This window comes from Salvelinus alpinus, chromosome 13 (genome assembly GCF_045679555.1).
Source record: "Salvelinus alpinus chromosome 13, SLU_Salpinus.1, whole genome shotgun sequence".
Lineage (NCBI taxonomy): Eukaryota > Metazoa > Chordata > Actinopteri > Salmoniformes > Salmonidae > Salvelinus > Salvelinus alpinus.
Window position 1 is genome coordinate 17,724,912 of NC_092098.1, and position 11,547 is coordinate 17,736,458.

The 11,547-nt window shown below is 41.1% G+C and overlaps 1 protein-coding gene across 1 annotated transcript in view; it reads right to left on the reverse strand.

The window, feature by feature from the left end:
* The window catches only part of LOC139537231 (NALCN channel auxiliary factor 2-like), a 56,997-nt gene extending 46,065 nt beyond the window's left edge, over positions 1-10,932 (reverse strand). The window contains exon 1 of the mRNA XM_071338324.1: positions 9,747-10,932. Within this exon, the coding sequence (XP_071194425.1) occupies positions 9,747-10,472 (726 nt within the window). The 5' untranslated portion in view covers positions 10,473-10,932. The remainder of the gene's footprint in view (positions 1-9,746) is intronic.
* Positions 10,933-11,547: the final 615 nt, after the last annotated feature.

Sequence of the window (11,547 nt, forward strand, 5' to 3'; positions counted from 1 at the left end):
CAATAACACAATAGAAAAAAAGTCTATATACAGTGTGTGCAAATGAGGTAAGATAAGGGAGGAAAGGCAATAAATAGGCCACAGTGGTGATAGATGTGCAAAGTTAGGGGAAGAGGAACAGAGCGAGATGTCTTCATTTAATGTGAGTCTCTGATCCTTGCAGAAAGGAGTTCCACAGTCACGTCCCCTCCACTAATAGGCACCCTGAGATGGGAGAGCTGATTAAAAACACAGTCCTCTCAGTTTGAAAATAGTAGAATAAACAGTCTGTGAACATGGCAAACTAATGGTTAAGTAAGTTAGTTAGTTATATCTCACTCTTTCTTTGTTGCCTACCACTTTACATACAAGAGTGTGCAAAGCTGTCATCAAGGCAAAGGGTGGCTACTTTGAAGAATCAAAAATATAAAATATATTTTTATTTGTTTAACACTTTTTTGGTTACTACATGATTCCATATGTGTTATTTCATAGTTGTGATGTCTTCACTATTATTTTACAATGTAGAAAATAGTAAAAATGAAGAAAATCCCTTGAATGAGTAGGTGTGACCAGACTTTTGACTGGTACTGTATCTCTCTATTATGCGTGGGAATAGTTTGGAACAGATTTCCAAAATAAAAATGACTTGGAGCTGATTTGCTGGTGTTTTTATAGTATTTTATGCCCAACAATAAAAATACATATTATTACTTTTTTTTCTCCGAATACTTGGGGCGCCAAATAAAATCACCTAAATGCCAGTTGGGGAACCCTGTTGTAGACAATGTAAACAATCACATCTATACGCTGACTCGGTGAGTGAGTAAGGAAGTGCATTGGAGATGTTGTACCCACTGTGACTATTAAAACCTACCCTAACCAGAAACCGTGGATGGATGGTGGCATTCGCGCAAAACTGGTACAGGGACAAAGTGGAGTCGCAATGCAATGGCTCAGACACAAGACGTATGTGGCAGGGTCTACAGGAAATCACGGACTACAAAAAGAAAACCAGCCACGTCCCGGACACCGACGTCACGCTTCCAGACAAACTAAACACCTTCTTTGCCCGCTTTGAGGATAATACAGTGCCCGCTAACAAGGAGTGCGCCCCCTCTCCTATTCCGTGGCCGACGTGAGTGAAACATTTAGACGTTTTAACCCTCGCAAGGCTGCTGGCCCAGACGGCATCCCTAGTCACGTCCTCAGCGCATACGCAGACTAGCTGGCTGGTGTGTTTACGGATATATTCAATCGTTCTCTATCCCAGTCTGCTGTCCCCCACATGCTTCAAGTTCCTGTACCCAAGATGGCAAAGATAACTGAACTAAATGACTACCGCCCCGTAGCACTTACTTCTGTCATTATGAAGTGCTTTGAGAGACTAGTCAAGGATCATATCACCTCCACCTTACCTGCCACCCAAGACCCATTTCAGTTTGCATTCCACTCCAACGATGCAATCGCCATCACACTGCACACTGCCCTATCCCATCTGGACAAGAGGAATACCTATGTATGAATGCTGATCATTGACTACAGCTCAGCATTCAACACCATAGTACCCTCCAAGCTCATCATAAAGCTGGAGGCCCTGGGTCTCAACCCTGCCCTGTGCAATTGGGTCCTTGACGTTCTGACGGGCCGCCCCCAGGTGGTGAAGGTAGGAAACATCTCCACTTCGCTGACCCTCAACACTGGGGCCCCACAAGGGTGCGTGCTCAGCCCCCTCCTGTAGTCCCTGTTCACCCATGACTGCATGGCCATGCATGCCTACAACTCAATCATCAAGTTTGCAGACGACACAACAGTAGTGGGCTTGATTACCAACAACGACGAGACAGCCTACAGGGAGGAGGTGAGGGCATTCGGAGTGTAGTGTCAGGAAAACAACCTCTCACTCAATGTCAACAAAACAAAGGAGATGATCGTGGATTTCAGGAAACAGCAGAGGGAGCACCCCCCTATCCACATCGAGGGGACAGCAGTGGAGAAGGTGGAAAAGTTCCTCGGTGTACACATCACACACAAACTGAAATTGCCCACCCACACAGACAGTGTGGTGAAGAAGGCGCAACAGCGCCTCTTCAACCTCAGGAGGCTGAAGAAATTTAGCTTGTCACCCAAAACCCTGACAAACTTTTACAGATGCACAATCGAGAGCATCCTGTCGGGATGTATCACAGCCTGGTATGGCTACTGCATCGCCTTCAACCACAATGCTCTTCAGAGGGTGGTGCGGTCTGCACAATGCATCACCGGGGGCATACTACCTGCCCTCGATGACACCTACAGCACCCGATGTCACAGGAAGGCCAAAAAGATCATCAAGGACAACAACCACCCGAGCCACTGCCTGTTCACACCTCTACCATCCAGAAGGCGAGGTCAGTACAGGTGCATCAAAGCTGGGACCGAGAGAATGAAAAACAGCTTCCATCTCAAGGCCATCAGACTGCTAAACAGCAATCAGTAACTCAGAGAGGCTGCTGCCCACTTTAATAAATGGATCACCAGTCACTTTAAACAATGCCACTTTAAATAATGCCACTTTAATCATGTTTGCATATCTTACATTACTCATATCATATACTGCATTTTATACCATCTATTACACCTTGCCTAGGCTGCTCGGCCATCGCTTATCCATATATTTAAATGTACATATTCTCATTCACCCCTTTAGATTTGTGCGTATTAGGTAGTTGTTGGGGAATTCTTAGATTACTTGTTAGATATTACTGAACTATCGGAACTAGAAGCACAAGCATTTCGCTACACTCGCATTACCATCTGCTAACCATGTGTATGTGACCAATCAAATTTGATTTTATTTGATTTATTTTTATTGCACATTCTGCAAATCACCAGCAGAGGGAATTTTGAATCCAATTTCACGTTCACTGTTTGCAATGCTTACAAATTGGATCATAACTCAAAGTAGCAGGAGACCAAAATGTCATAAATATGCTAACTTTGATTAATTATTTCTCAATTGTGCTTTTAGATACAAATGTCAAATATATGTCAACAATCCTTCCTCCAAAAGACCATTCTATGGATTAAATCTTGTGAAAAAAATCTTGGTCTCTTTTTGTCCTGGTTTCGTGAGGAACTCACTCTAATGTGAAAATGTGACATAATTCCATTTGTCACAGTATCTTCGCACCCTTTGATACAAAGTTATTTGTGCCAAATCTTAAGATAAACACAGATGGATACAATCTCACTCAATAAAATGCCCTTGCGCAACAAATTGAAATGCAAGGTGTCAGTATTCTACGGTAAATTAGTCATCAGGTGTTCTCTGGAGTTTGTTTCAACTTGAAGTGCTGATGCCAAAACTGTTTGAAACTCATCTTATCTAATTATTGAAATTGGTTCATAGAAAGATTTGTTTTTGAAAATAAAACTGCTCCAATTCTGCAGTTTTTTACAAGGGATTTTATATGATGCCCAAGCATAATGAAAGTGTAATAAAACTTTTATAACTAGCAATATTGACCTTTGTCACCAACAAATATTTTTTCAGATAGACACCTCAAACTATACTATTAAATACACTACATGACCAAAAGTATGTGGACACCAGCTCGTCGAACATCTCATTCCAAAATCATGGCATTAACATGGAGTTGGTAACCCTTTGCTGCTATAACAGCCTCCATTCTTCTGGGAAGGCTTTCCACTAGATGTTGGAACATTGCTGCAGGGACTTGCTTCCATTCAGCCACCAAAGCATTAGTGAGGTCGGGCACAGATGTTGGGCGATTAGGCCAGGCTTGCAGTCGGCGTTCCAAATCATCCCAAAGGTGTTCGATAGGCTTGAGGTCAGGGCTCTGTGCAGGCCAGTCAAGTTCTTCCACACCGATCTCGACAAACCATTTCTGTATAGACCCCGCTTTGTGCATGGGGGCATTGTCATGCTGAAACAGGAAAGGGCCTTCCCCAAACTGTTGCCACAAAGTTGGAAGCACAGAATTGCCTAGAATGTCATTGTATGCTGTAGCGTTAAGAATTCCCTTCACTGGAACTATGGGGCCGAGCCCGAAGCATGCAAAACAGCCCCAGACCATAATTCCTCCCTCACCAAACTTTACAGTTGGCACTATGCATTAGAGCAGGTAGCGTTCTTCTGGCATCCGCCAAACCCGGATTCGTCTGTCGGACTGCCAGGTGGTGAAGAGTGATTCATCACTCCAGAGTAAGCGTTTCCACTGCTCCAGAGTCCAATGGCGGTCAGCTTTATACAGTGCCTTGCAAAAGTATTCATCCCCCTTGGCGTTTTTCCTATTATGTTGTTATGTTGCATTACAACCTGTAATTTAAATAGATTTTTATTTGGATTTCATGTAATGGATATACACAAAATAGTCCAAATTGGTGAAGTGAAAAGAAAAAAATAACTTGTTTAAAAAAAATTACAAACGGAAAAGTGGTGTGTGCATATGTATTCAACCCCTTTGCTATGAAGCCCATAAACAAGATCCAGTGCAACCAATTACCTCCAGAAGTCACATAATTTTTCCACCTGTGTGCAATCTAAGTGTCACATGATCTCAGTATATATACACCTGTTCTGAAAAGCCCCAGAGTCTGCAACACCACTAAACAAGGGGCACCACCAAGCAAGTGGCACCATAAAGCTGGAGACTCATATCTCCCTCACTAGCTTTAAGCACCAGCTGTCAGAGCAGCTCACAGTTCACTGCACCTGTACATAGCCCATCTGTAAATAGCCCATCCAACTACCTCATCCCCATTATTTATTTATCTTGCTCCTTTGCACCCCAGTATCTCTACTTGCACATTCATCTTCTGCACATCTACCATTCCAGTGTTTAATTGCTGTATTGTAATTACTTCGCCACCATGGCCTATTTCCTTACCCCCCTTATCCTACCTCATTTGCACACACTGTATATAGACTTTTTCTACTGTATTATTGACTGTATGTTTGTTTATTCCATGTGTAACTCTGTGTTGTTGTATGTGTCGAACTGCTTTGCTTTTTCTTGGCCAGGTCGCAGTTGTAAATGAGAACTTGTTCTCAACTAGCCTACCTGGTTAAATAAAGGTGAAATAAAATGTTTTATTAAATAAAGACCAAGGAGCGGGTGAATAGTTATTAATGCTCAAGATTTCAGTTTTTTTGTCTTATTTCTTGTTTGTTTCACATTAAAAAATATTTTGCATCTTCAAAGTGGTAGGCATGTTGTGTAAATCAAATGATACAAACCCCTCAAAAAATATATTTTAATTTCAGGTTGTAAGGCAACAAAATAGAAAAGCAAGCCACTGTACTACTCCAGCCGACGCTTGGCATTGCGCATGGTGATCTTAGGCTTGTGTGCGGCTGCCCGGCCATGGAAACTCATTTTTATGAAGCTCCCGACGAACAGTTCTTGTGCTGATGTTGCTTCCAGAGGCAGTTTGGAACTCGGTAGTGAGTGTTGCAACGGGTGTGGCTCAAATAGCCGAATCCACTAATTTGAAGGGTTGTCTACATACTTTTGTATTAAATTAGAAGTTGCCACAATATGCTGTTGAAGATTGTTATAACCTTAATCATGAGGGGAAAAAAGCTTCTTAAATTGACAATAGTCATAGATTATTCCATTAATTTGGTTGAATAATAATGTAAGTAAATAAACAAAGTGTAATGAATAATATAAATGCAAAGCCAAAATCAAAAAATACAAACAATCTCAAGATCAGATATTACTTGAAAACCTCAAACGTTAGGCACGGAATTGATTAACTGCATAAATAAAATATCCCTTTGTTTACGTTAGAAACGGTCTTTCTCTCTGTGGTGCCACTTTCCTCTGTGAGCACATTTATAATATTGCCATCCAGGACAACGGAGGGAGGCCACATTACAAAGCTGATGGAGCCCATTCACCAGGGTGATAAGCAGGCAGACAGCATGGCCTTCCGTGAAGGCAAGCACATAATAACTCATCAGCAGTAGGGCCCTGTAGGCTTCACTGCTTTCAGGAAGATATCAAAAACTATCAGGGCAACGACTGTAGCAGCACATAATTCGCAATGTTACTATTAGTATCAATATGACTTCCATTTAGGAGAAATTTCATGGTATCACAATGCAAGATGTTGTTTCTACTTATACTGCAGGTATCCACTGCACAGATGTGATGCAGTATGCTTGTTACTCAATGCATGTGGTAAAGGATGACCGCAAGCTTATGAAAGAGATGGTCCAGGTTAGCACCCTTTTATTGGTCAGATGATGCCAATCAGCAGCCAATGGTCTGGACTAATACTAGGGGTGTGGGTACGTGACAACCCTGTTGTAAATCCTTCAGGAAGCTCATTGCCTCATTGATATTCTAGCGTGCTGTGAGTCAGCTGGTTCATACTCTGACACTCTCTTTGAGCCAGCCATGTTACTTCCAAAACACAGCCCTCTGGTACACAAATTATCATGTGGCTGTTTGGAGTATTTTACTTCGATGTAAAGGATGTATATTTGATAATGCAATAAGTAAGTACACATATTCACACCAATAACTGAAAACATTAAATTGCTGAAAACGTGTGTGAAAATGTGTTAAAGGGATTAATATGGGTTGAATATAAACAGTACTCATTAAAGATGCACTATGCAGAAATCGTTCTGCCATTTCCTGGTTGCTACAATTCTAATAGTTCACCGAATTTCAGTTTATGTGACAAAACAAGCAAGTATAGTGTAGAGAATCCTTGTACCATCTAAACTGCTGTCAAATCTATTTTCCATTCCCCAAAAAGATTGTATTTTCAGTTGTTTTAAGCTGGTGTACAAAACCAAAAGTAAAAGACGCAAAAACGAAACTTAAGAACAGGAAGCATACAAATAACATAGAACAGATCTACCGCTTCTTAGACTTGCTTTCAATAAGAATGACAGATCTATAAGTCACATTTCTATGTGAATTTGGTAGGTTCGCCCAAAAAGTTGCATATTGCAGCTTCAAGATTACAATATTTTCCCTACTTTCTGGAATAGGAAATAGGTATCAAAGCAGCTTGGTGTAGTGAATGTACAAGCGTAGACTACTATCATATCTAAAAGCAGAGTGCACAGGTGCTGCTCCTGTTATTCCTACAAGAAAGATGATGTTACATAAGATTAACAGTGATTAAACATTGATTCTGATTAGACACAGTGTTCACTACTAGGCTGTATTTACTGGCTGCCTTTTTGTAGCAGCAGCAGAAGGGGATCATAAATAATTGACCATGTCATGTTTTAAATAGTGAGAACTGGTCTTAGAAAATATGTATGTAAAATCAAAAGGTAACAAACATCTCCTTCAAGCCCTACACTCTACTCTGATAACGATATGGTAATAGGAAAACAACTGGGATAGGCCTACAGGTTAAACTGAACTGGAAAAATGTGAACTATACAATTCATAGTTGTATGGACAGAGTAGTTTTACAAAACACAAAGCAGTTTTAAGAGTAAATGTGTATGAGTCAAGCATTAGACTGACAATCCCCCTCTAATCCACTGCACCTATGAAATGTGTCCATTCATTTGTGTAAAGTAGTAGCCAGGGGATACATTACATCCTAGAGGGAGGAGCTACGACTTGGCACTAGCAATGTTAAAACATAACTGAAAATGATCTGTAGCTGACCCCACCAAGAGGTTGACACCATCAATAACAGTTATGCCCGAAGGATCACTGTGTGTCCCGTCACCAAAGAAGACTGATCTGTAAGGTCACACTGTGAGCAAAATGTTTGTCCTTGGAAAGAGCAACAATTCTGTCACACAGGGGAAGGCTTTTAGGAGTTTTGGACAAGGGCCTGGAGAGGCTGTCTGAAATAACAGCATCTCTAGCCTACATAAGAGGAAAGATGAGGAATTAGCCTGTATGGGCTGTCACCTTCTATCTGTCTCCATATTTTAAGCTCTACAACCAACATAAGCCCAGTGTATGATCATATAAACAAGAATATCCACAGCGAAGGAGATGAGACATGTGAGAACTAATTGACACTGACAGCAACCTCTTCCGGCCCAAAATGTTTCAGTTCGTGTCCCTACTCACATAGAAATAGACCCTTTGTTTGTTAACTAGTAAAATGCAGAAGCCATGTGGTTTTCTATTAAATTAATGGGCTTACTGTACATACATTCCTGAAATACTAATCATGGTATTTTAATACAGGAATACATCAAATCTTTTTTTCTATTTAAAATAGTTTTTCTGCATTTTGGACATTTGTGAGAAAATACCATAATAGAGGATGTAAGTGGGGACAACAGGGCATGGGACATGAGTAAACTCATGACACATGTCACCTCAGCACAGCGCCGCGTGGATAGGTCTCCTTAGTTGACAGGTGTTTCTTAGTTGACACTTGAAGGGCAACTGATGTGCTCTACAAAAGGTGACCTTGAGACAAAATGTCAAGACAGTCTTGTTTAAGAAGAAGACAGGGTGCCTTGCTTGTTTTTGATATGCAGCACCTGGGAACCAATTAGTAGCCTTAGGATAGGGTAGCTTCTACCGCTGGGGTGTACATATGCAGAATTAAGTGTATGTGTGGGATGAATTGTACTCTGGATAACTTCTAACATTTTCATTTGATAACAAGGTAACATTACATGAAGTTGTTACTTTGCAAGGCGTTGGATGGCTTGGCAGCCAGCAAGAAAAGGTGGATGTTATCTGAAGTTTTCAAAATATGATCATCTCATCTATATATATTTTAAATGTAGTGTTTCTCTTATACCTGTGTAATAAGATTCTAATAACGGTTGGTTAATATGCACAAGTAAATCCATCACTCATTGAAAATCCCTGAGTGCGCCTGTGGCCTTTTTGCCTGTGTTGTTTCTGCATGGAATCTTTTAAATGGATGTTAGTTCAGCCTTCCAAGTTTTTAGAACATTCATAGGTCAAAACCTTATGACAACCATCAGATAATATTACCTTTGCTCTATGTAGCGTACATCTTCTGTTTGCTGGAAGCACTGTCTCTCTTATCATCAGGGCTGTTCTTAAACCTACAGCTGTGGGTCAATAGGCTACAGCTCAGTGACAACTCTCTCCACATGTGGCACCCGGAAACAGAGTAGTTTCAAAGCCTTAGGAAACCCTGGATGCCCGAGCTCTCATTAGAGACTTGGGAAACACCTAAGGCATCATGGCTCTATCAACACCAACCAGGGCAAAGAGTCTGACTGTGGTCCAATATGACTCATAAATACCCCTCACCACAGACATCCCTGTGCTGTGAGGTAGTGGAACATCAAAGGCTCTGCCAGACAACCCAGAGAGGGCACAGAGGGGTGACATCATCACAGCTCGACACACAGGTGGCAAGATACCAGAGCTGAGAAGTGGCATGAAAAACAAAACACTATTAACATGATTTTTGTTATAGAAGCACAAGGAAACAAACATCTGCTATAGGTAGATATTATACAACCATGAACCACATGTATTATTATATTCATAGGCTATTCATGAATTCAGTATGAATATTCACATACAGTAGGCCTGTTCATGAATGAGCAAATAAATTGTTTCAAATGGAAAACATTCATAAGAGGTATTGTGTAGGCATACGGTACTTTGTCTGTGTAATTAGTCACCTGAAATAATTTATTGTGTGTAAATGTGTCTTCTGTAGCCTGAAGACGAAGGAGCTTTTACCGTTCCGCCCATAGCTCCCTGCTGAATAAAACAGCCATTACAAGGTAAAATGCACTTATGACAGGATGTACAAGTTGATCTTACCTTACAGTCTTCTGTGTGGGATCGGACAGAATAATCCTCCGATAAATACTTGAGAAAGAAGAAGTCAAACTCTTCATATTTTTCCTGAGCGTGTTGGTCCAGCCGCATGTACGCCTGGATACAGATGCTGCAGACATCCTCGTCATCCCCACCGCCTCTAAACAAATCCAAAACCATGTTCTGAAGACTGCAATTCAAACTGTCTGGGCTTGACATCCCCAACAGTAAGTCGGAGATGGTGTAAGAATCACAAAAAGAAAGGCTGAAATTCCTAAAATAATCAAGTAACATCTGTGACGAGAACGTTGATGGAGTTGAGAAAGAGGACCCAAAGCCATTTTTTTGCTGATACAACGTGGTGCAGGCTGACTCCAGGTGAGTGTGGTGGCTATGAGAATCAGTGCAATGAGGACTTGGAGCAGCGGATTTGGTGAAATTGCTTAGAAAAATACCAAATTTCTCCTCATTTAGAGCCGGGTGGACCCCGTCAGTCGCGTTACTCCAGATTTTGCGGTTGCTCCTATCCTTGGACCTCAGTTTAACTCCAGCACACAGCCAGAGGTGATCAGAGAGAAGGACAGTGAAAAATAATAGGGATGCCAAAGACATTCGCCATTTCTGTACCCTCTCGGAATCGGCACAGGGTTTGTCGTTTTGTTTGGGTGCACAACAGATTTTTAACACGGCGTCATCTTCCCTTCGAAACATCCAAGCACCCCTGATCATATTTTAGGGGGGAGACAAAAGCGATCTCAGATGGGTTTTTCACCTCTGCAATATAGGCTATCCCCCAAACAATGTCACCTACCTCGTTTGCAACATGGTGATGGGAAGAATTTTCCCCAAGTTGTTGTGTCAAGAAATCAATCCAGCTCCAAACCCTGGCGTCTAATTTTTACAATGATCCATCGCAAATAGATAACGTCCGGCATAATATTCCCTATACACCCAAAATTGTAACATATTGCGAAATCCTACTGACACCTCCAGCACCGGTGCAGCATCACACAAGAAACGCATAGTATGTACAAAAACGAAATCTTTATTCTATATCTGTCATCCTCAAACATGACACAATGACTTATTTTTTCTTCCGTTTCTGATGAAAAAAAAGCTACATTTGCCTCTCATCTTCTCCCTCCTTGATAGTCTCGTTTAGTCTGTCGCCATCTTCGGTTTTGCACAGAAAACCTTGAGATTTTTTAATTGAAGGGGGTTGGGGCGCCTGCGCTCTTCGTCGCCCCTGTGGTTCCACATCTCTTACATCCCCATTAACGCAAGCTCCATTCATTCCCCAGCTTTCATTCATTCCTTTCGCTGGACAGCTTTACCCCAGGAGGCATTTAAGGATAGAGATTAAACACCACGTTATTCATCTGGTTCGCAAGAAAATATTTAATGTGACTATAGATACATGTGACAATTCATATGTTGTAAAATAATATGCCATGGTAACGGATTTAGATGATGTTGAGTGTGGTGATATACTACAACCCCAAAAATGTGAGGTCAGAAGATCATTAAATGTTAGTTCATTTCATTTTACACTTCTTTGATAGTGTTTTCCCCACAGAGAAACCACCCTCACCATATTTTAGAGTGGTACTGATTGTCATCAATTGCTACTGTAGTCCTTCTATTACTGCCTGGCTAGGCTACTAGTACTAAAGTGTGTCACAATAATAATACCAACAAAAAAAACGAACCATAATATGTATTGCATAATAATAATAATCAATCCTCACAATAATCCTAATCTCTATGGTTCTGCACATTTATTTATTTTATTTCACCTTTATTT